The 24360-nt window shown below is 54.2% G+C and overlaps 2 protein-coding genes across 6 annotated transcripts; both read left to right on the top strand.

Moving 5' to 3' along the window:
- Nucleotides 1–380: 380 nt before the first annotated feature.
- On the top strand, nt 381–14076 carry LMBR1L (limb development membrane protein 1 like). 5 transcript variants are annotated; one of them, XM_047786519.1, is made up of 18 exons: nt 381–762; nt 3824–3908; nt 5056–5089; nt 6136–6275; nt 6729–6832; nt 7367–7493; nt 8371–8439; nt 8577–8641; nt 8989–9061; nt 9146–9229; nt 9326–9402; nt 11096–11173; nt 11321–11394; nt 11852–11942; nt 12041–12107; nt 12319–12381; nt 13121–13282; nt 13472–14076. In XM_047786519.1, exons 1-18 carry the CDS (start codon nt 691–693, stop codon nt 13537–13539), a joined length of 1533 nt encoding a protein of 510 aa, XP_047642475.1. In that variant the 5' UTR covers nt 381–690; the 3' UTR covers nt 13540–14076. The 5 variants fall into 5 exon arrangements, with proteins under 5 accessions (XP_047642475.1, XP_047642477.1, XP_047642476.1 ...); XM_047786520.1 differs by lacking the exon at nt 12319–12381 and having other exon boundaries at nt 384–762; XM_047786523.1 differs by lacking the exons at nt 381–762; nt 3824–3908 and adding an exon at nt 4401–4483.
- A 1942-nt stretch (nt 14077–16018) lies between these two features.
- Nucleotides 16019–21400, top strand: DHH (desert hedgehog signaling molecule). Its single transcript, XM_047786518.1, has 3 exons — nt 16019–16627; nt 19312–19573; nt 20363–21400. Exons 1-3 carry the CDS (start codon nt 16325–16327, stop codon nt 20986–20988), a joined length of 1191 nt encoding a protein of 396 aa, XP_047642474.1. The 5' UTR covers nt 16019–16324; the 3' UTR covers nt 20989–21400.
- The last annotated feature ends 2960 nt before the right edge of the window (nt 21401–24360 follow it).

Genomic DNA, 24360 nt, shown 5'->3' with positions numbered 1-24360 from the left:
CCTCAAACACTTTCAGAAAATGCTTCTACGGGCTTTGGGTTACTGAGCAACAGTACCTTTCCGAACTCCCACGGTTCTCACACCCCGCCTGACGGGCCAGCTCCAAATGGCTCATTTAACCACGGTCACACTTAAAACCTTGGAGAGACTAAAATGCAGGAGTCGTCGCCTATCAGCTACGCGAGGCAAGAGAGACGGTTGCTTAGTTTTAGAATGAGTACCGGTAGGCCCCAAAGATGCCACCTCCTTCCACCGGGCGAGCCTATCAGCGTTCCTCTAGCGAAGAGCGGCAGCTCTCGAGGAGCCAATGAGTTCCGCTTTCTGGAATGAACCCGCCCATCCGTTGTGGCGTCGCTTGGTCTCTGGTAAAATAGAACTGGGACCTGCGCTTCCTCTTAGCGTGCCTGTTGGCGGGTGTTTGCGTTGAAACAACACTGAAGCCGACCTTAAAGGGGAGGGAACAAAGAGGGGGAGCCGGGGCCCTTTAAAACAAGGCGCGCCGGTACCTGCCCCTTTAAGGGTGGGGCGGCCAGAAGACTGAATCTGAGCCCCAGATTACCCCGAGTTTCCGTCACAGGCTGAGAGGAAAGGCTTCTTCGCTGGGTCCGGGTGTTTGGCGGCGGCGGCTTCATCCCCGCTGGTCCTCCCCGGGCCCGGAGACACCCCCGCCCCAGTCATGCTGAGCAGAGTATGGAAGCAGCTGATTACGAAGTGCTATCCGTGCGAGAGCAGCTATTCCACGAGAGGGTCCGCGAGTGCATTGTGAGTGTGGGACCCGGGCACAAAGGGTAGGACCAAGTAGGGGAGAAGCACGGGTGTCGCGGGAGAGGAAGAAGTTGGGGTTGGACCGTAACCACATGGGCTCAGGGCGCCAGCAGACCCTTCTTGGTCCAGGGGCGAGCGACCAAAGGCCGCGGTCCGACCAGTGCTCTGGCTGGCGAACCCCGGATCGGGTCAGCTGGGTAGCTGCGCGATAAACAAAGCCTGTTGGTTTCCGTTCCTCCCATCTACACGCCCCTCCCCCTGCCCTCCCTCCCGTCCCCCATCCCCGCCGGTGTTCTGAGGGCGGGTCTTTCTGTGTCTGGGAGTCCGGTGAGTCTGCCGATTTTAGTCGCATTGTCCGAGGGAGAGGGGGTTTGACTGGGGGAGGGCTTATTTGCGTTTAATCCCTTTAACTCAAGTGATTTGGGGAAGGGATAACGACAAGGGGACTTTGGTGAGTTTCTCACTTTAGAAGGAAGGGCTTTGCCTGGGCTGGATTCTACTCTGTAGAGATAGAGAACAGCTAAATTGTCCCCTTCATTTCCTCCTCCTTATTGGTGTTTATTAGAAACCCTGCAAGCAGAGGTTCCTAGCTTCCCAGCCACGGAGGGGTTGCCCCCCAGAGCTTCAGAGGGCACTTGGCTGCTTTCCTTACTCCCTCACTGCCACCTAGAGTAACAGCTGAAACTGCCACACAGCAAGGGACTCCTCACTTCTGGGCCAAGGGCACCCAGGGGAGCTTAGGGAGTTGCATCTTTCTCAGGCCTGCTCGGAACTCTTATCTCTCGCCTTTCTTCCCCATCACCTTCCTCAGAGCTCCACAGGGTAGCCCTCACCCCCAAATACTAAAGGGAATAGGAAAGGTTTAGAAGAATAGAAGTGTCAGTGAATGGGAGGACCCACTGATGGATCAGCCTTCATTTTTCTCAGAGGGGCTTCTAGTCTGCCCTAGGCAGCCTCAGATTGGAGGAGGGCTAAAGTGAGCCACAGTCACTGACTAGGTCCCCCCTTTTCTGTGAGGACTGAAGAGTCGAGAGTGTATCAGTCCGTGTGTGGAGCTCCAGATCTTGCTTTCAAGAAGGCTTCCTTGTGTGTTCCTTAGTGGAGGGTTCCACATGGTGGAGCTGGGCAAATTGTGGAGACACGCCCAGGCCTTGAGACAATGTAGAGCCAGAGGCCCACATTCCTAGAGAACAGGGAGGAATAAGACCTTGGACAGAGAAGCAGCCTCCTAGATGTCTCCCCTATCCTTTAGTCCCATTAGCTGAGGACATAGTGCTGGCCAAGGGCAGCCCGAAGGCTCCTGATGCCTCCCCGACGTGGCTCCAATCCCCTGCTCCAGAAAATGACCTAGCCTCTGCTGGAACTGCTTGGAACTCCAGCCTGACCTTTTGAGCCCTTCCACCTTCCTGGCTATTACGCAAGCCTGGGGCAGAGCACTTGGCAATAAAATCTGGCACTTATAATCTGGGCAACTCATTTGACTCTATTTCTCTAAAGTTAAAAGGTACAATTTTGTCCTAGACCATGGTTCTCCTGAGGTCTATGGCTTCTGTCCTTGCATAGATAACTATATACAGATTCCCCATAGGGTCAGCCCCTCTTGGGGACTGGAGGTCCCATGAGACTGCCTTCTTGACCTGCTTCAAACCAATAACAACATCTCAAGACTCTCGGGCCCTGGTTGTGGAGCTGAGCTGACCAGTGGCTCCTCCCCTGGGCAATAGCAGCTTACTTGGAGTGGGGTAGGGATGCACACGGGTGTAGAATAACATGGCCAAGTAACTGTCCATTGGAGGACTAGTCACCTAGGAGTATGGGACAGGTCCTGAGAGGCCAGCCCTGGAAGTCACTTGAGGTAGGGACCAGGGGTTGATAGCCTTTAAAGGGGCTGATGCCAGCTCTAGAAACTTTATAGATGTGGGCCCCAATTAAAGCCTACTGTCATGGGCAGAACACTGAAGGAGGCTCTGCTTAGGCCCTGAGCAGACCTGATATTTCAGGGCCCCTAAATAAACAGAGGAGAAGCTCTGACTTGGTCTAGGAACATGATTTCTTTTTCTTTTTTCTTTCTTTTTTTTTTTCTGCTTTTTGGGGCTGCACCCGTGGCATATGGGAGTTCCCAGGCTAGGAGGTCAAATCGGAGCCACAGCTTCCAGCCTATACCATGGCCAGAGCAACACTAGATCTGAACGTCTTCAACCCACACCACAGCTCATGGCAACACCGGATTCTTAACCCACTGAGTGAGGCCAGGGATCGAACCCACATCCTCATGGATACTAGTCGGATTCGTTACTGCTGAGCCACAAGGGGAACTCCAGGAACATGATTTCTGCTTGTTCTCTCCTGGAGCTTGGATCAGCGTGGGAGTGGCAGGAGAGGGAGTGGAGTGCCAGGACAAGGTGGACATCACCTCCTTGCCCTCAAACCTGCTTCCTTTTCCAATAATGTGCTAGCAGTAAAGCCCCTATGGTTCTGTGGCCTGTTCCAGGTGTGTGTATATGTGCTCCTCCAGGAGTTTTCTGCCCGTTTACCAACCAGGTTTCAGTCAAAGCTATTTTCTTTTCTTTTTTGTCTTTTTAGGGCTGCACCCACAGCTTATGGAAGTTCCCAGGCTAGGGGTCGAATCGGAGCTGTGGCCGCTGGCCTATGCCCCAGCCACACTAATGCCAGATCTGAGCAGAGTCTGCGACCTGTACCTCAGTTCATGGCAATGCCAGATCCTTAACCCACTGAACGAGGCCAGAAATCAAACCTGCATCCTCATGGATACCAGTCAGATTTGTTTCCGCTGAGCTACAATGGGAACTCCAAAGCTATTTTCTTCCAGGAAAAAAAAAATCCTTGAAGAGCTGGATGTGATGCTCTTTCCCCACGTACATGGACAGCCCCATCTTGTGCTTCTTAGAGGTCCCTGAGGCCTTGACTAGAAGGAAGCACTGGGAAGAAAGATGGAGCTTAGTTTTGGAGAAGTGTCCTGTGGAATTAACAGAGAGCCCTTGGGGCTGTGGAATGTGCTGGGATCAGAGCTTCTCATCTCACTCACGCTCTGCCACAGATCTCAACGCTTCTGTTTGCGACACTCTACATCCTCTGCCACATCGCCCTGACTCGCTTCAAGAAGCCTGCTGAGTTCACCACAGGTACCTGTGACTGCCCTCCCTTCTGCTTGCCTTCTGCCAGTGTTCCTGGTGCCATGGCGCCCGCCTCAGGGGAAGAGGCCTCTGGTGCCTGCTGGGAAAGGAGAGGTGGCTGTTCTGGAGCCTCTCCTGCCTCCCCTCCTCCACAGGCAGTGGAGAGTCTCAATGGAAGTGCCCTCAGCTAATGACGCCACTGGACAAGTCACGTAACTTTTATGGCCCTCAGTTTCATCCTCTGAGTCTAATGAGCCTAACAATCTCAACCCAGCCATCATCACTGTGTAGACCGCATATGATGGCTGATGTGAAAGCTCTCTGTGAACCTAAGCACAGCTTCAGGGTGAATTGTTATCACAGGCTCAGGCTCTGTCATCTTTTTTTTTTTTTTTTTTTTTTGGCCACACCTGTTGCATGCGGAGGTTCCTGGGCCAGGGATCAAACCTGCACCACAGCAGCAACCCGAGCCACAGCAGTGACCTGCTGAGCCACCAGGGAAGTCCAAGCTCTGTCGTCTTCACTCCGAGTGCTCCGACACCCAGGACCAGAGACCTCCCTGACCACTGGGGACCCAGGACCTGGTGATAGTGGCCTTTCTCTTTGTAGAAAATTCAGATGAAAGCTTTCTGCAGGCATTGTGTCGTTGGGGGCACATACTTGTCCCAGTTCTCACTCCAGCCCATCCAGATCTTCCTGTCCTGGCCTGAACATTTCCTCCCCTCTAACAGCTTTCATGAGCCCCCAGCCAAGAAGGCAGCTACTCCTTGGTGTGATTCCCCTGGGGACTTTCTCTGTGATTCTCTCCCCTGTCCTACCTCCCTTCCCCTTGCTGTACCCAGCCACTGACATAACCAATCTCACAGAAAGAGGAATCTGTGGTGGAGGAAATCTGGGGAAGGAGGGAAGTGGGGGAATTTCTGGTCCATACTCTCTCCACCTGGGACCTGTGGTCTTTAAGCTGCCACTCTGGCCAGAGACTAGGCGGCGAGGTTCATAGTGTGAGCTTCCTAGAGCCTCCTGCCCGGCTCTGCCTTGGTGGGCCCAGGCCCTTCTTTCAGGGGACAGGGAGGGAGCAGGAGGGCACACTGCAACACAAGTGGCTCCCAGAGCTGCCACTGATGGCCTGCCTCTTCCCCATGCCTCTCTCTCACAGTGGATGATGAAGATGCCACAGTCAACAAGATTGCGTGAGTGTCACTGCCTTTAGAAGCTGGGATCTGGTGAGGCCCTGGGGCTGGAGGAGAGTGAGGTATCAGACAGTGAAGGGAGAGTTTCCGCTTCCGCCTCATTTCTGGCTTCTTCCGGCTTCACCCCATCTTGGGGACTCTTGGAAAAGCTGCTCTTCCTGTCTCCCTGGTTAGGCCAGGAGCTTCTAGGAGCCTCTTGGCCAGGAACTTGTCTGCTGCAGGCCTGAGTCACCAGAAATGGCTCTGGCTTGGCTTCAACTCTCAGCAGCCAAGGGGGGGAGTGGGGTGGGTGTGGAGGTGGGGATGCAGACCGGTGGAAACGGCAGGGGATGGAGAAGGTGGAACCCCTGAGGGTAGGGCATGCTTGGTTCTGAGATGGTGGCCCCTACTCTAAGCTGTTATTCACTAGCACCTATAGAGAAAAATACAGAGATGACCCCTCTAGGTCAACAGACAACAGATTAGAAGAAGGCAATCCCTGCTCCCCCCCCCTCATGGACCAACAAGATAGTGTCCCTTCTTTTGAGCTGATGCAGCCCAGGGCACAGGCCTTGGCTATGACGCTGGGTTTCAGCTCCCCCATTCCTCCCTTTGTATTAGTGCCTCCCTTCTGCAGGGCACAGGCATAGGGGGTGCCCCTGCTCTGTCCGGGCTGAGGAAGGCAAGCTCAGAAATCCACATCCCTGAGCTGAGCAGAGACGAGAAGTCAGGACCCTTAGCTTGGCATCATGTGTAGCACACCCTGTAGACATGTGCAGGAGGACACATTCCTGGGGACAGTCTGGGCAAGTGACAGGGCAGGTGACCAGGTTCCCATGAGTGCCTGAGGGATGCTCATCCTATGTGCCAAGGCTTCTCTGGAGGTAAGGGCTAAGGTGGGAAGACAGTGGGTAGAGCCTCAGCTGGATGGCTCCTTTCCTGAGCCTGCCACTGCTACAACTGGCTCTAGGGAAGGTCACAGATGCCCATAGGGATGAATGGGGTGTCTTGGGCCCAAAGAAGTGAGTGTCTGAACCAAGCAGGGGCACTGCCTCTTCTCTGCCCAGGCTCGAGCTGTGCACCTTCACCCTGGCAGTCGCTTTGGGTGCTGTCCTGCTCCTGCCCTTTTCCATCATCAGCAATGAGGTGCTGCTCTCACTGCCTCGAAACTACTACATCCAGTGGCTCAACGGCTCCCTCATCCATGGTACGTGGCTCCTGGTTGCAGCAGAGGGTGGGGTGAGGAGCAGATAGCGTCAGACAGATGCTGGTGGCCTGGGGCTCATCAGTCATATATCATCTCATCTCTCCCGCCTTCAATGTCCTTGGCCAGTCCCCAGGGAATTGGAAGCCCCGTCTTTTTTCTTCTTCTTTTTTATGGCTGCACCTATGACCTACAGAAGTTCTCGGACTAGGGGTCAAATTGGAGCTGCAGCTAAGGCCTACTAGGGACAACAGCCACAGCTCAAGGATCCACACCATATCTGGGACCTATGTTGCAGCTTGCAACAATGTGGATCCTTAACCTACTGAGGGAGGCCAGGGATTGAACCCACATCCTCACGGAGACTAAGTCAGGTCCTTAACCTGTGCGCCACAAGGGGAACTCCCCAGGAACCCCCTCTTAATGACTACCACTGCTTTTCCTTTTTTGCTCTAGGCCTCTGGAACCTGGTATTTCTCTTCTCCAACTTGTCCCTCATCTTCCTCATGCCTTTTGCATACTTCTTCACTGAGTCTGAGGGCTTCGCTGGCTCCAGAAAGGTAAGTAAGGAGTGTACCAATCAACGCAGGAGGGAAACAATTCCACTCAGATGGTTCAACTGAAAAGATCTTAATGAGGGAGTTCCCGTTGTAGCTCAGCAGAAACAAATCTGACTAGCATCCATGAGGATGCAGGTTCGATCCCTGGCCTTGCTCAGTGGGTTAAGGATCCAGCATGGCCATGAGCTATGGTGCAAGTCACAGATGTGGCTCAGATCCTGTGTGGCTGTGGCTGTGGCTGTGGCTGTGGCGTAGGCCAGCAGCTGCAGCTTCAATTCAACCCCTAGCCCGGGAACCTCCATATGCTGTGGGTGTGGCCCTAAAAAGAAAAAAAAGAAAAGAAACAAAAGGAATATCCAGTATAGGGAATGACCTCAGACTGTGGGGTAGGAGCATGGAGTGGCTTAGCAGAATAAGAGGGAAAAGCCCCCCACTCCCTCCTGAACCCAGTCCTCTATAGTTCCTCAGCCAAGTTGGCATCTCTGACGTCTCCTTCCCCACACTGCCCTGCTCACCTATTGCCTCTTCCTCTAGGGTGTCCTGGCCCGGGTCTACGAGACGGTGGTGATGTTGATTCTTCTCACTCTGCTGGTGCTGGGCATGGTGTGGGTGGCATCAGCCATTGTGGACAACGACAAGGCCAGCAGGGAGTCCCTCTATGGTGAGCAGGCCAGCTTCCTCCCCTCCCCTCCCTCCAGTAAGCCGATGCAATGATTAGAAAAAATGAGTCAGTTGAAATTGGGGGAGTTCCTGCTGTGGCTCAGAGGGTTATGAACCTGACTAGTATCCGTGAGGATGCGGGTCCGATCCCTGGCCTTGCTCAGTGGATTAGGGCTCTGGCATTGCCACGAGCTGTGCTGTAGGTCGGAGAGGCAACCCGAATTCCGAGTTGCTGTGGCTGTGGTGTATGCCAGCAGCTGCAGCTCTGATTCAACCCCTAGCCTGGGAACTTTCATATACCACACATGCAGCCCTAAAAAAAAAAAAAAAGGAAAGAAATTGGGAGATTTCCCATTAATATCAAGAGTTCTGGCTTTGCTGGACAAAGTTGAGGATCTGGCAGCATTAGGCCCCAGTGACTTGGACCACTTAGTGGTTGTGTCCTTTACTTATTTACTTATTTATTTTTAGGGTCGTTCCTGCAGCATATGGAAGTTCCAGGGAAAGCGGTCGAATTGGAGCTGCAGCTGCTGGCCTATACCATAGCCATATCAATGCCAGATGCGAGCCACATCTGTGACCAATGCCATAGCTTGCTGCAATGCTGGATCCTTAACCCACTGAGCGAGGCCAGGGATCAAACCCACATCCTCATAGATGCCACTCGGGTTCATTACCACTGAGCTACAACAGGAACTGCAAGGTGGTCTTTAGACAGGGCTCAGGACCTCCAGTTTGCTATAGCCCCTGCCGCTCACTCTTCTGCTGGCCAGCTGTCCTCATCTGCATTGCTCGCCTAACCTCTGTAGGCTTTTGTGTTGTGCCCTCGCATGCAGGAGGAGAGAGGTGGACTGATGTATTTCTCCTTTTGCCTTTAGACTTCTGGGAGTACTACCTCCCCTACCTCTACTCCTGCATCTCCTTCCTTGGGGTGCTGCTCCTCCTGGGTGAGTGTCCAGGGCCTGGGAAGGAAGGAGTAACATCCCTGGGCCAGAGCACCCAGGGTGGGGGAGGGAATAGAGGGGCAGGCAGGGGAAGCAATGGAGAGCAGGGTCTGGCAAGTGACTGGCTCCTGTCCCCACAGTGTGTACTCCGCTAGGTCTCGCCCGCATGTTCTCCGTCACTGGGAAGCTGCTGGTCAAGCCCCGGGTACGTAGTGCTCCTTGTCCTTCGATCCTGCAGGATGAGCTTCCTGCAGAGCTGGAGCCAAACAATGAAGCAAGGGCCACAGTTGTGCAGTGCACACCTTGCAGAGGGCCACAGCCTTTGCTGGCTCCTGTGTCCTTCACCACCATCATCTGGACCTGGTCACCAGATATACAGAGCAGAACACAAGGCCATAGGGAGGGACTGGATAAAGTCGCTGGCCACAGGGTGGTCAACGAGGGCGGGGGAAGGAATAGGACACTGGAACCCCGAGATGAGCGGTGTTCTTCTGGTGCCCTTGGGATCAGGGAGCCTCTGACAGTCAGTCCCTCCCTTTCCCCTGCCCCCAGCTGCTAGAGGACCTGGAGGAGCAGCTGCACTGCTCAGCCTTTGAGGAGGCAGCTTTGACCCGCAGGATTTGCAGTGAGTTGCAGTTCTTCCCAGTTAGGAGGGTGGGCGTGGCCTGGCTGCAGGACTAGGAGACTGACCCATCTTCTCTGCCCTCAGATCCCACCTCCTGCTGGCTGCCCTTGGACATGGAGCTGCTGCACAGACAGGTCCTGGCTCTGCAGACACAGAGGGTCCTGCTGGGTATGGGGGTTGGTAGGGATTGGGATGCCTGGGTTTCCCCAAGGAGAGTGGCCCCTCATTCCAGGCCCTTGCTAACAGCTTCCCATCCCTGTACAGAGAAGCGGCGGAAGGCTTCAGCCTGGCAGCGGAACCTGGGCTATCCCCTGGCCATGCTGTGCTTGCTGATACTGACGGTGTGTATACCAGCCGTGGGGAGCGGGATGGGAAGCAGTAGCCCCTTGAGTACTTTAGGTCTTCCCAGGGAGGAGGGAGCAGATGCTAGGACCAGGCTATTATCAATAATAGTAGTTGCTGGGAGTTCCCGTCGTGGCTCAGCAGAAATGAATCTGACCAGGAAACATGAGGTTGCAGTTTCGATCCCTGGCCTCACTCAGGGGGTTAAGGATCTGGCATTGCCTTGAACTGTGGTGTATGTGCAGACACGGCTTGGATCTTCTGTTGCTGTGGCTGTGGTATAGGCCAGCAGCTGTAGCTCCCATTTGACCCCTAGCCTGGGAACCTCCATATGCCTCAGCGTGGCCCTAAAAAATGAAAAAAAAAAAGTAGTTGCTAGGACTTCCCATTGTGGCTTAGCAAGTTAAGAACCTGACTAGTATCCATGAGGATGCAGGTTCGATCCCTGGCCTCACTCAGTAGGTTAAGGATCTGGCATTGCCGTAAGCTGTGGTGTAGGTCACAGACGCGGTTTGGATCCAGCATTGATGTGGCTGTGGCATGGGCCAGCAGCTACAGCTCTGATTCAACCCCTAACCTGGAAATTTCCATATGCCATGGGTGCAGTCCTAAAAAGACAAAATAATGGTAATAGTAGTAATAATGATAATAACGATAGTATTTGCTGGAGTTCCCTGCAGCCTAGCGGGTTAAGGATCTGGCATTGTCACTACTGTGGCATGTGTTTGATCCCTGGCCTGAGAACACAGGCATGGTCAAAAAGTAAAAGTAATAGTAGTTGCCTTTCACTGAGTGCCTACTTTCTGTCCCCATTTTGTAGATGAAGAAACAGAGGAGTTAAGAAGTTTGCCCAAGGCCACACAGGGCCTAAGTAGTTATATGCAGGTTTGCTCTGGGGTGAAAATAAGGGTTGAAATACAATCCATTCCCCCCACTTGCCACATCCTGGAATTTGGAATAAGTCTTAGTCTGGAAGAAGAGGTATATTTTTCTTTTTTTTTTTTGTCTTTTGTCTTTTGAGGGCCACACCTGCAGCATATAGAGGTTCCCAGGCTAGGAGTCTAATCGGAGCTGTAGCTGCCAGCCTATGCCAGAGCCACAGCAACTCGGGATCTGAGCCTTGTCTGCAACCTACACCACAGCTCACGGCAATGCCAGATCCTAACCTGCTGAGCAAGGCCAGGGATCGAACCCACATCCTCACGGATGCTAGTCAGGTTCGCCAACCACTGAGCCGTGACGGGAACTCCAGAAGAGGTATATTTTTCTGTTCAGCTTTTTTGCAGTCCTTCCATCTGGAGAGGGTGCATCTTATAATACTCTTAAAGGTGCTCTGTTGCTAGCATCAGTCTTGAGGAAGCCCCACACAGCTAATTGGAAACTGAAAATGCTGAACCAGAGTATCTGCTCCTTTTTTTTTTTTTTTTTTGCTGCCCCGTGGCATGTGGAGTTCCTAGGCCAGGGATCAGATCTGAGAGCCACAGTTTCAACCTCTGCCGCAGCCGCAGCCACGCAGGATCCTTTAACCCACTGTGCCAGGCTAGGGATCGAACCTACATCCCAGTGCTCCAGAGACACTGTGGATACCATTGCACCACAGCAGGGAGCTCCAGGGAGTCTGCTCTTAACATTCAACTCTGAATACAGCTGTGGGCTGGGGCAGGGCCGGGAGTCTGACATTGCCTCACACAGGGCCTGTCTGTGCTCATCGTGGCCATCCACATCCTGGAGCTGCTCATCGATGAGGCTGCCATGCCCCGGGGCATGCAGGTACTGGGCTGCCCTCCCACCGTATCTTTTGGGGAGGTCCTAAGAAAGGCTGTGTAAGTGGGCAGAAGCTGAAGCCAGAGGGGAGGCTGGGCACTGGCAGTGTTGATGGTGGGGTGAGCTGCACAGTGACACTGCTTCATCTCTCAGGGTGCCTCCCTGGGCCAGGTCTCCTTCTCCAAGCTGGGCTCCTTTGGTGCCGTCATTCAGGTTGTACTCATCTTGTATCCTTCTTGAAACCCATCAAACCCATCTCCTCTGGGACGCTGGGCAGACCTACAGTGGGAGTGATGGGAGAGGGAATAGGACTTTGCCAACCTGGGATTCAGAAGAAGGAAAATACTTGATTAGAGGAGTTCCCATTGTGGCTCATCAGATTAAGAACCTGACATGGTGTCCTTGAGGGTGTAAGTTCAATCCCTGGCCTCCATCAGTGGGTTAAGGATTCGGCATTGCCGTGGCTGTGGCGTAGGCTGTCAGCTGCAGCTCCGATTCAGCTCCTAGCCTGGGAACTTCCATGTGCTGCTAGTGGGGTCCTAAAAAGCAAAAAAAACCCACAAAAAACAAATTAAAAAAAAAAAGATTGATGAGAAAGGAAGGCTGGGGGAAAGAGGTTGGTTCCCATCTGGATGAGGCATTGATCCTGGCGAGGGGGCCAGTTCTTCCCTAACCCACTGGCAGTTACCTGATGGTGTCCTCGGTCGTGGGATTCTACAGCTCTCCACTCTTCCGGGGACTGCGGCCCAGATGGCACGACACAGCCATGACGCAGGTAGCTGGGGTGGAGTAGAGGCAGCTCCTGGGCATGCCTGGGCACCAGCTGCTGGCAGCTCTGCTACCCTCAGCTCCCCTTTTCTCACCCCCACCCAGATCATTGGGAACTGTGTTTGTCTCCTGGTCCTAAGCTCAGCTCTTCCTGTCTTCTCTCGAACCCTAGGTAAGTAGCAAGAGGAGGTAAGGGTATTGGCTTTTTGTGCGTGCCTCCCGGAACTCAGCAGGCACTTTATATTTTTCTTGCTCTCTGTGATTCCCACCCAAACCTATGAGGAGGTATTATCTCCATTGTACAGATGGAGAAACTGAGGCTCTATGAACCGGTAAGCTGTTACTTCAAAGCTCATACTTTTCCCATTTGCTACATCCCACAGCCTCCACCTTTACTTCATTTTCTCAGTGGAGAAGCACCACTCTCCCCCAGATCTTCCTTTGGGGTGGGTCATCTAATAAACATTCTAATTTTATTTTTTTATTTTTTTTGTCTTTTTGCCATTTCTTGGGCCGCTCCCGCGGCATATGGAAGTTCCCAGGCTAGGGGTAGAATCGGAGCTGTAGCCACTGGCCTATACCACAGCTCACAGCAACGCCGGATCCGTAACCCACTGAGCAAAGCCAGGAATTGAACCCAAGTCCTCATGGATGCTAGTCAGATTCGTTAAGCACTGAGCCATGATGGGAACTCCCATATTCTCTACTTTAGAGTTGAAGAAACTGAGGCACAGATATTTAAGGAATTTGCCCCAGATCACACAGTTAGGCAGGAGGGAGTTCAGATGTGAACCAAAGCAGCCTGATCAGAACTTTTAGCCTCCCCACTGCTCTGTCTACTGAAAAAACACTTGGCAACCAGCTTGTAGGTTCCTAGCCCAGGAACCTGTAGCAGGCCCAGGGAGCTCCTCAGAATACCTGGAGCCAGACAGGACCCACAGTGGAGGAAAAGAGGCCTAACTCTGGAAAGGAAGTTGGAGCAAGCCTAGCCCCTGACACTTTTCTTCAGCAGCCCTGACCTGTCCCTGAGTCAGCAGAGCTTGGAAGGTGGGAATAATTTAATAATCAGAAGCCAACCTACTAGTTGCAGTGCAAGATGTGGCCACTAAGAGGCAGCAGAAAGCTGGGCTCTGAGCCAGGGAAGGGTTGGGGAGCCCACCTCGCATCCTGGCCTTTGTACTTCAGGGCTCACTCGCTTTGACCTGCTGGGTGACTTTGGACGCTTCAACTGGTTGGGCAACTTCTACATCGTGTTCCTCTACAATGCAGCCTTCGCAGGCCTCACCACTCTCTGTCTGGTGAAGACCTTCACTGCAGCTGTGCGGGCAGAGCTGATCCGGGCCTTTGGTGAGAGGGAGTGGGGGCAAGGCTGGTGGGGTGGTCGTGCGGTAGAGCCCTCTGGAACAGTGGTCATCCCCAAGCAGGGGAGCTGGCACGCTCTCTGCTTGGTTTGTAACATACCTCATCCACCCATTCTTATCCCTGAGGACTGAACCTATGCCCTGCTTTTGACTGCCTACCCCACCTCTTCCCCAGGGCTGGACAGACTACCGTTGCCTGTCTCCGGTTTTCCCCGAGCATCTAGGAAGACCCAACACCAATGACCTCCAGCGGAGGGTGGGAGGGAGAAAACTGGACACTGCCATATGCTGCCCAGGCCTGGAGGGGCGCCCAGGGGTGGGTGGCCCTCAGGACCTGGAATCTGAGAGGGTGGGTGGCAGAGGGGAGCTGAGCCGTCTGCACTGTTGCATAATCTGAGCCAGAGTTTGGGACCAGGCCCCCCTGCTCTTCCAGATTTAACTGTGGGCCCCAGCATGGGGTGGGGCTGGGTGACAGGGTCTGGCTCCTGGTCCCAAATCCGTTTACACATCCATCTGCTGCCTCACTGCTGTTCCGGGCTATGCCCATTGCTATGTTTACATGATTTGATGTGCAATAGGGTGGGGTGGGGGCAGGGGAGGGACTGAGCCAGGAGCAGACTCGGGAGGCAGATTGTCTCCCTTGCCTCTGGCCCAGCAGAACCTAAGCACTGTGCTATCCTGGAGGGGCTGCGGACCACCGGAGAGACGAGGGCATAGGGAGGAAGAGACCACAACCATCAGCAATAAAGTTGATCCCAGGGTTTGCTTTGTTTTTTCAAAGGGCCTGTCTCGTGTCTGTGTGAACGGCTTTGCTCCCCCAAAGTCCTGAGTCTACAGAGAGAAGCAGAGGGGTCCTGCCCTCCCTCCTTCCCCTTCCCCTCCATCCGTGTTCTCAGTGGCTCTTGGGGACTTGGATCTGGTGTTAGGCAGTAGGAAGCTCCTCCTTCCTTAGCCCTGCTTAAGGTGGCTGGTCACCTGACTCTGCCTTATGCCCAGGCCTTATTTCTGTGCCTTGGTTATTGGGGGTAGGTGGGGGCAGGAGTAGGGTAACCTCCTCCTATACGCCCCCTCCCCCCACCAGCCCTTTCTTCCCTTACTTGCCTATTGGATATGGAGTAAAAGAATTGGCTGCCTAGCCAGGGTTTATGATTCCTACCTCAGAGAAGAACCTAACTCCATCTTTCCAGAGGCTTTCAGTGCCTTGAATACGCTGCAAGTCCCCCCACCAACCACTCATGATTATGCAGATTGTGTACTGCAAAACTTCTAGAAGCATCATTCACCATTCACCATTCTCCTCACTCTAAATATAGCTACTATGACTGTTTTCTTACAATTGACAGTCGGATGTCTTGAGGAAGGGCTGCTTTTTAAAAATGGACACAAAGCTGGAGTTCGCATTGTAGCTCAGTGATTAACGAACCCGACTAGCATCCATGAGGATTTGGGTTTGACCCCTGGCCTTGCTCAGTGGGTTAAGGATCTGGCGTTGTGCCATGAGCTGTGGTGTAGGTTGTGAGCTGTGGTGTAGGTCACAGGCGTGGCTCAGATCCCAAGTTGCTGTGGCTCTGGCGTAGACCGGGGGCTACAGCTCCTATTTGACCCCTAGCCTGGGAACCTCCAAAGGCCACAGGTACCGCCCTAAAAGACAAAAAAAACAAAAAACAAAAAACAAACACAAAGCTGTGAGTGCTAGCCGTGGAGCTGAACGAAGAGTGAGTACGAAATAACCAAAAACAACAACAAAAAAAGTGTAGTTGTCACAAATACCTGCTGAGCACCCTACTATTGGTTAGGCTTTCAACCATGGGGATACGCGATAAGTTTGTGCTTTAGAATTGCTTTGTCTAGTAAGGATGACAGATAATTCCAAATTCCTTACCCTAAAGGATGGCAGTTAATCTCAAACACAGAGGTCCAGTGTTGGGACATTGGGGAAGGCTTAAAGAAAGGTTTCTAAATGATAGTAGATCAGTGGGTCAAGCCTTACAGGCTCAAAACCTCTGAGATGAGACCTAAATGGCTGGGAGCAGACCCCCAGGAGGTCCAGAGAGGGAGAAAGACAGGTGCCTAGATAGAAGGCAAAGGGAAGAGATCATTTACCTGTTAGAGACTACAACTTTATCCACTGTCTTCCACCAACTCCCAAACAAAAAGTTGGATGTCTGGCAAGGATAAGAGAGGGGACAAAAGTTTGAAGTCCTTAACCAGACTGTAACTATGAAGCTCTATTCCTGATTCGGGGGAAGCTCCCAGCCAAGACTGCAAAGCTACCAGGGAAAATGGTCCGCTGATACCCACCCCTTCCAGTCCTGTTTTCTACTAAGGAGGAGAGATGGAATTGGGGGAGGACCACAGAGAAAGAAGGCGTCCAGGTGTATACCCAAAGAGCTTGGCTGGCCTTGGGCAGAAGTTGGATCCCATACCTCTTAGAAGATAGCAGAGGACCTGGCCTGCCAGGGTAGGCTTGGGGAGAGCAAAGATCCAATTCAAGTATCCGAAGGGGGTGGTTTGGTGCCACGGCTTAGACGTAGAAGGATGCTTATCCATCCTGGCAGCCAAGGGCTGCAAAGCTGCTAGAATTTCCTAGGCAGGTGCCTGCATGGTTCCCAGGATGGGACACACTTGAAACGGACCAGCGGTGACCTACTAGAGCCCCCGCCCGGGTGGGAGGGGGCGGGACGGTCCTGGGAGAAGGGCGGGGGGCGGGGCCAGGGGCCACTTAAGGCGGAGCCGCGGGCTTTCTGGCAGCGCCGGAGCCAGGCGGCAGAGCCCGGCAGGGTTGGCACTTACCCACGACCCCCTTTCCCTGCTATGATGACCCATCAGTAGCAGGTTACAGACCCCCGCCCCCGGGGTATGTAGGCAGAGCTAGCGGCAGCCAGGTGCGCAGAGCCACCAGAGCTCTAGGGCACTCTAGGGGCAGCTCTGCCTGCTGCGCTCTCTTGGTGCCTGGGGGAAATGCCCAACTGACGGGCGAGCTGGTGAGGACGAAAACATACCCTTTTGGCCCAAGTCCTCTGCATCCATGGCACTGCCGGCCAGTTTGGTGCCCCTGTGCTGCTTGGCACTTCTGGCGCTGCCGGCCCAGAGCTGCGGCCCGGGCCGGGGGCCGGTTGGCCGGCGCCGCTACGTGCGCAAGCAGCTCGTGCCGCTGCTCTACAAGCAATTTGTGCCTAGCGTGCCCGAGCGGACCCTGGGCGCCAGTGGGCCGGCCGAGGGAAGGGTGACAAGGGGCTCTGAGCGCTTCCGGGACCTGGTGCCTAACTACAACCCCGACATCATCTTCAAGGATGAGGAGAACAGTGGTGCAGACCGCCTGATGACCGAGGTAAGGAGGACCTCTCCCCACCTGCTCCAGGGCACCGTCAACTTCTCTGCTCTCCCACGGCAACCCTGGAGGGTGGACTGGGCTTCCTCTCTAGAGACCTTGATCTAAAGGACCTCCACCCCACCCCCACACCCCCCAAAAAAACCCACCTTTGCTGGCTGGACTGAGTGACCAGGAGGGATCCCAGCAGGGAGAGGCTGGGATGGGGAGGGGGAGGAGGGACTAGTGAGAGTGAAGCTGGGAGAGACCAGGAGGGCGGGGAAAGGAGGATGGCGGCAGGCGAGACGGGAAATGGCTGAGGCGTGGACCGGGGGTCAGCTACCGAGCCAGGCAGGAAGGGCTGGGGTGAGCTGGGGGCCAGGAGCTGGCTAGGCAGCCGACAGAAAGCCTTATCCTTAGCCTGGCTCCCGACCTGATTGTGTTAAAGCTCTGTGTGCCAAAGAGACTGAAGGGGCTGGGAAAGGGGTGGCCAAGGGTCAAGTCATCAGGCCATCTACCTGAGGATGGGCTGGGCAGGAATTGTCTTTGGCATGGGGGAGGCATCCTAGAGTCCAAAGGACTGTCTTGGAAAGCCATCCTTGATGGGAAGAACAGATGAGCCCACCTGAGAATCAAAGTGTTCCTGTGTCCCTCAAACTCAGTTTAGCTCAGAGGCTCTCCTTGGAAGTAAAGGGTTAGGATGTGCTCAACTGCCATGCATGGAGCATCTGCTGCAGACCAGAGCCTAATCAGCCTGGGATGAGGTGAGAAGGACCACCTCTGGATGGGGATCCCAAACGTTAGAGTTGGAAGGAAACTTGGAGATCACATGCTTCCACCCCCTACCTCCCAGTTTGCATCTGCAAGCTAGGCCCCAGGAGGAAAAGCGATTGAATCAAAGACTTAAAACTAATTAGTGGCATGGCTGGAACTAGAATTCAGAACTCCTGATTCTAAGTCCTATACACTTTCCATTACACCACCTAATTGTGTATGGAGTGGGGAGGTGGGGGGAGAGGGAGGGGTACGGATTTCCTCTGATTAACTGCCGTAGTTTTCCAGGTTACTTTGTTAGGAAAACCTGTCCAGGGGAGACAGAATTCCTTCTTGTTCCTGCCCTGAAGCCTTCCTCTTACCCAGAGAGCGAGATCAGGAAGGGGATACTCCTTCCCTCCTTGGTCATGGAATATCATGGCCCTTTCCTCTGGTTGCCACCTGCAGCAGAAAGGACAGAACAAGGGATAATCCCAGGAGAGGCTCTGACAGGCCTGGGAACCCCCTCCGTCCTGCTTATCTCCCACACCCTGGCTGCAAAAGGCCTCCATTGAGTTGGCTCTGCACTGGGCTGCTGCCCCCGCAGGTCAAGGCCTCAGGGCCTCCTTAGGGGACAAAACGACAAAAAGTTGGAAGGAGTCACCACTTTTCCTGTCTCCCCCACCTCCCCTCCTCTCCCACCCTGCGGAGGTGTTAGAAGACTTGGGAAGAAGGGCAGGGGGGAAAATGTCCTCTGGCAGTTAGGAGAAAACCAAGTCCAAGGTGAGAGGTCGGAGCGCAGAGAAGAAAAGGAAGCTGTCCTCTCTGTTCCTCCTCCCGCGAGGTTCGTGCTGTGGTTGCGCGCCAAGGTCTCCGGCTCCCAGACTGGAGCGGCCGAGATAACCGTGGTCTCACTCCCCCGGTGCCGGCTTCCAGCCGCTGCTGCTTTTCCTTCTCTCCACTCCCACCCTGCAGGGGGCCCCCCAGATCCGCGCGAGGGCAGCTCCCGTTATTCTCAGGTGCTACTCCCACGCCTTTCCGCGCTGCCTCTGGAGCAGGGACGGAGAGATGGGGGTCTCCCAGGGCTGGCAGAGCCTGAGTTGAAACTGGGAGGGCTGGCCGCGCTGGGGGAGGGGACCTGGCGGGCCGGAGCAGGGATGGGGGGCGCGGCTTTCTGCCCTTTCCTCTCCCTGCGCCGGGGCGGCTGAAAAGCGCCTTTGTGGATGGAGCTGCTGAGTCCGCTTCTCCCGGCGCGTCCCGGGCCGAGGCCCGGGATTCTCGCTCGGTTAAGTCATCCCGGAGAATGGCCATTGTACTGCGCGCAGCCCCCGCCACCCCAACCCTTTTTCCAGCCGCCTTGATCCCGCACGGCTTCGCTTGGGCACCTCTGTGGGGGGGCACTCGCACCACGAAGGGGTTAATGCTAGGGGCCGAAAGGAGGAGGAGGAAGGAAGGAAGGAAGCGATGCCCGGTGCCAGGGAAGGCAATGAAACAAAAGATGAATCAGGCAGAGGGAGGGCAGCCGGGGCTTGGGGCGGGGGCCAGACTAAAACAGGGGCTCCTGTCGGGGAGCTAGGCTGCTCGACCCCTCCCTGACCAAGCTTCCACCCGATCTCTCCACTCTTGCCCTCTCCCAGGTTGAGCAGAGGTCCCAGAACAACTAAGGTTGAGGGCAGGCATTAAAAGTGGGGGGGAGGAGGGAGGACTAGGTTTAGGAGATCCCTCTCAATCTCAGGGGTGACCCCACAGCTCTCCAGCGACGTTCTGGAAAGAGAGTGGAGATTGACGACTACACATACTCAGAGTCTCACTTCTGGACACTCAAAATCCAGGAGGCATTGGAGTGGGGTCCGGAACGCGAAGAAGAATCGACCCTGCCCCGTCCAGGTCGCTTTTGCCCCCATGGTGGTGGTAGGGGTAGGGAGGAGACTGACTACTTTATTCCTCACCAGCGGTGTAAGGAGCGGGTAAACGCACTGGCCATTGCGGTGATGAACATGTGGCCTGGAGTACGCCTACGGGTGACCGAAGGCTGGGACGAGGACGGCCACCACGCTCAGGACTCACTGCACTACGAAGGCCGTGCCTTGGACATCACCACGTCCGACCGCGACCGCAATAAGTATGGGTTGCTGGCGCGCCTGGCAGTGGAAGCCGGCTTCGACTGGGTCTACTACGAGTCCCGCAACCACGTCCACGTGTCGGTCAAAGCCGGTACAGTAGAGGGTGGGTGGTGAGGTCCCTCCGGGAAAGTGAGGCTGCACAGCCCTGCTGCGACCATAGGGGAGACCAAGGGGGCGTTAGCGGTGTAAATCACCCTTCCATTTCTGCCCAGGTTGGGACCAGATCCGTGGAAACTTGCCTGTTGTCCCGGGACTAGTGAGGTCTGCCCTGATTTTTGACTCCTCTTTAAAAAATCTGTACTGGAGTTCCCGTCGTGGCGCAGTGGTTAACGAATCCGACTAGGAACCATGAGGTTGTGGGTTCGATCCCTGCCCTTGCTCAGTGGGTCAAGGTTCCGGCGTTGCCGTGAGCTGTGGTGTAGGTCTCAGACGCGGCTCGGATCCCGCGTTGCTGTGGCTCTGGCGTAGGCTGGCAGCTACAGCTCCGATTCAACCCTAGCCCGGGAACCTCCATATGCCGCAGGAGCGGCCCAAGAAATGGCAAAAAGACAAAAAAAAAAAAAAAAAATCTGTACTAAGAGGAGTTCCCATTGTGGCTCAGCAGTAACCAACCCCACTAGTATCCTTGAGGACGCGGGTTCAATCCCTGGCCTCGCTCAGTGGGTTAAAGGATCCAGCATTCCCGTGAGCTATGGGCTTGGCTCTGGCGTTGCTGTGGCTTGTAGGCTGGCGGCTACAGCTCCGATTCGACCCCTAGCCTGGGAACTTCGTATGCTGGCGGTTGCGGCCCTAAAAGACCAAAAAAGAAAAAAAAAAAAAAGTACTAAGGTTCTGGAACCGCTAGTCTTTATTCAATCCTCTTTCTGCTTGTTTCAAACAGATAACTCACTGGCTGTCAGGGCAGGCGGCTGCTTTCCGGGAAATGCCACAGTGCGCCTGCGGAGCGGCGAGAGGAAAGGGCTGCGGGAACTGCATCGTGGAGACTGGGTGCTGGCGGCAGACGCCGCAGGCCGGGTGGTGCCCACGCCGGTGCTGCTCTTCCTGGACCGGGACTTGCAGCGCCGGGCCTCTTTCGTGGCTGTGGAGACCGAGCGGCCTCCGCGCAAGCTGTTGCTCACGCCGTGGCACCTAGTGTTCGCCGCTCGAGGGCCAGCGCCCGCGCCAGGCGACTTTGCACCAGTATTCGCGCGCCGGCTGCGCGCGGGGGACTCGGTGCTGGCGCCAGGTGGGGACGCGCTTCGGCCGGCGCGCGTGGCCCGCGTGGCGCGAGAGGAAGCCGTGGGCGTGTTCGCGCCGCTCACAGCGCACGGGACGCTGCTGGTCAACGACGTTCTGGCCTCGTGCTACGCGGTTCTGGAGAGTCACCAATGGGCGCATCGCGCCTTTGCTCCTTTGCGCCTGCTGCACGCGCTGGGGGCACTGCTTCCGGGCGGGGCTGTCCAGCCGACTGGCATGCATTGGTACTCTCGGTTCCTCTATCGTTTGGCAGAGGAGCTGCTGGACTGAACGCTCCAGGCATGGAAACCTCGAGGCGCCCGTCTAAACGGGGGCGTGCAGGCCGAGACCTGGGGTTGGGGGCAGCAGATGATGCGGACTGGGATGGAGGGAGGGATGAGGAGAAAAATGGATGCGATGGTTTAGGGGCCACCTCTAACTGAGAGGTTGGGTCCTAGGTCGGTGGGGTTGATGATGGGTACTCCTTGACGGGGACTATTTTGCCTCTTCTGCCCCAGTGCCTCAGCCCCACCCGATTATTTTATTTTATTTTCTATTTATAAATTGTAATATAATGACCTACTTGCCCAGCCTGGCAAGATGAGGAGCTGGGGCACAGCGTTAACACTGTCTGACACAGGAGCCAATCTGACATTTTCCTACAGGTGGGCTAATAAAGGGAAAACTTCCAGGAATTTATTGGGAAATCTCTCTCTTCAGATGGTGATTTACCTCCAGACTGGAGGAGGGGGAAGGGGACCATACCTTACTTCCCATCCTCCCCTCCTTCCCCAGCAGGTCATCCTGCCCTGTTTCCTCCTCTCAGAGGAAATCCCAATCCATTAGCAACAGAGACCAAAAGAGTCTGCCCTTTTCTAGACTGTTAGAGCTTTCTCTCATCCAGAGAGGGCTAGTATTCTGCCAACACGTTTGCATATCTTTGCATATCGACTGTGGGAGGGACCAGGGTTATCCAAAGAACGAGAAAACCCAAATGCATCCTTTCTCTGTTCCTAGGGGCTCCAGAGATGGCTCAGACCTATGTAGGTACTGATAGTTAAAGAATTCTGACCCCAGAGTTACCTGGTGGTACAGTAGGTTAAAGGATCCCATGTTGTCACTGCTGTTTCTCAGGTCACTGCTGTGGATCCAGTTTGATCCCTGGCCCTGGAACTTGTGCACACCATGGGCGCAGCCAAAAAAAAAAAAAAAAAAAAATCTGGCCCCCAATTGTTATCCTGCAGTCCTGGTCCTTTCCTCAAGAATCACCCTAGCCCCCCATCCTACTCTGGGGTTGAGATTCTACATGAAACCTTTTTTTTTTGGGGGGGGGAGATGTCACTGGACCAACTGATGACCCATGGGAATCCCTAGCTAATTCGTAACTGACAGCGCCCCCCACCTTGATCAAGAGAAAAAAACGTGGGCCAGGAGCTGGAACCTATCCTTCCTGATGCACAGAGAACACCTCCAGCCCAAGTGTATGAGGGTGGAGGTGGGGGATAGGCTCCCCAAGCAAGAGCACATCGGAATTACAACCTGAGCCAGGGATCAAACTTGAGCCATGGCAGTGACTACACCAATCCTCAACTTGCTGAGCCAGCAAGGAACTCCTGAGCTCCCTCCTTTTTTTTCTGAGTCCCCTTCTTGATCACCTATCCTAGCCATTTCTACTGACTTTCTCCATTGTTCCCCTCTCGCCTCTCCCATTATTGATGGCTCTGCTTTCCTGGTCTGGGTGTTTCTGGAAACTTTGAGTTCCAATGCAGAAGACACCTGAAATCCAGGCAGGCAGGTGTCCCTCAGGAAGTTGGATTGCACTGGAAGGAGAGTGTCTGGAGCCTGGGGGATGGTGGGAGGTTGGTGGTACCACCAGGAGCCCACCCTTCCTTGCAGCAGCTGTGCTCCTCCTGGGCTGAGTCTCTGCTATACACTGCCCTCTAGTGGCCTTCAGGATCAGTTCCCTTCCAGGTTAAAAGAAAGGGAACTAAATACTACACAGATGGGTGGATTGGATCTGGGCAAAGGAGTCTTTTTCCAGGAGGCAAGAGAGGGCTTGATAAGCAACCAGAGTGGAGCCACAAGGGTCAGGGGCTGGTGAGGAGCCCACCTGCCTCTTGTTGGGAAAATCCTTCCAAACTTGGCACTTGTGCATCTTTTTTGCCTGGTTTAGCTCTGTGCTCCTGGAAGCTGGAGGTAATACTTGTAGCTGATCTGTAGCCCAGACTTCCATGCATGTCCACGTTGTCCACTCATCTCCTTCACCCTTGTGACCTTTTGAGTTCTGCGTCTGGAGGTGAAAGCATACTTAAGGTTCCAGGTCATGCTTGATAAAGCTAACATTTGGAAGCAGGCTAAATTTACTCTCAGTGTCCTTCCACCTCGACTTCCCTCAGTCCACACCAGATGCAAGTTACCAGCACCTTCCTCCTTTCCTGATTTCAGAAACACTCCAAGCCATGAACCTTTCCTCCTTCCTTTCTAAATCTGCTCCTCTCTCACTCTCTCAGACCCTGATGCCGTCTTGTCATGTCACTCCAGGTGATGACTAGTCGGACAAACTAACTAGTATTTCTATGTTGATGGGCTCCCTGTTTTTATTACCCTTTCCAGGTAGGGTAGTAAAGACCTGCTGAAAATAAGGCCTTAGGGAGTTTCTGTTATGGCTCAGCAGTATCAAACCTGACTACTATCCATGTGGAGGTGGGTTCAATCTCTGGCCTCACTCAGTGGGTTAAGGATCTGGCCTTGCTATGGGCTGTGGTGTAGGTCACAGATGAAGCTCAGATCTGGCGTTGCTGTGGCTGTGGCGTAGGCCAGCAGCTGCAGCTCTGATTTAACTCCTAGCCTGGGAATTTCCACATGCTGCGGGTATGGCTCTAAAAAGGCAAAAAAAAAAAAAAGAAAAAAGAAAAAAGAAAGAAAGAAAGAAAAGAAAAGAAGGTTTTAAACCATAAAACTGTAATGGTGCTGATTGCTAGCACCTTAATAACTTGGGCAGGGAAATATTTGGTGTCAAGAAGAGCTAACCAGCGTCCCTTAAACTACATCTTGTAGACTAATTCCCAGGCCTGAGGCTCACCTCTCAAATCCGACTTCCATCCCTCCTTATTCTCGTCTTCTTGAGGCCCTCCCCCCCAAAAAAAAAATCCATTACCTTCCCTCAAGCCACAAAGAGCACCATCTCTATGATGATGGCCAGGAAGGATGTTCACTTGGCCGCACAACAACTCCAAATGCAACACCCCTTCTCATCAACCAAATAGGCAATGAGGATTAGGGAAAGGGCATGGCCTGGAAGTCAGGAAGACCTGGAGATAATGATTCCTACGGGATCACTGACAATATCCGTTATATGCCCATCTATGCCCAGTGTGGAACAGACACTCAGTAATTTTTTTTTCTTTTTTGTCTTTTTAGGGCTGCACTTGGGCCTGTGGAGGTTCCCAGGCTAGGGGTCGAATGGGAGCTGTAGCCATTGGCCTACGCCACAGCCACAGCAATGCCAGATCCCAGCTGTGTTTGCAACCTACACCACAGCTCATGGCAATGCTGGATCCTTTAACCCACTGAGAGAGGCTAGGGATCGAACCTGTGTCCTCATGGATACTGGTCAGATTCCATTTCCGCTGAGCCACAGTGGGAATTCCTCAGTAAATGATT

This window comes from Phacochoerus africanus, chromosome 7 (genome assembly GCF_016906955.1).
Source record: "Phacochoerus africanus isolate WHEZ1 chromosome 7, ROS_Pafr_v1, whole genome shotgun sequence".
Taxonomy (NCBI): Eukaryota; Metazoa; Chordata; class Mammalia; order Artiodactyla; family Suidae; genus Phacochoerus; species Phacochoerus africanus.
Note: the sequence above shows the minus strand (reverse complement) of the source record. Positions and strands in the feature narration are given on the sequence as shown.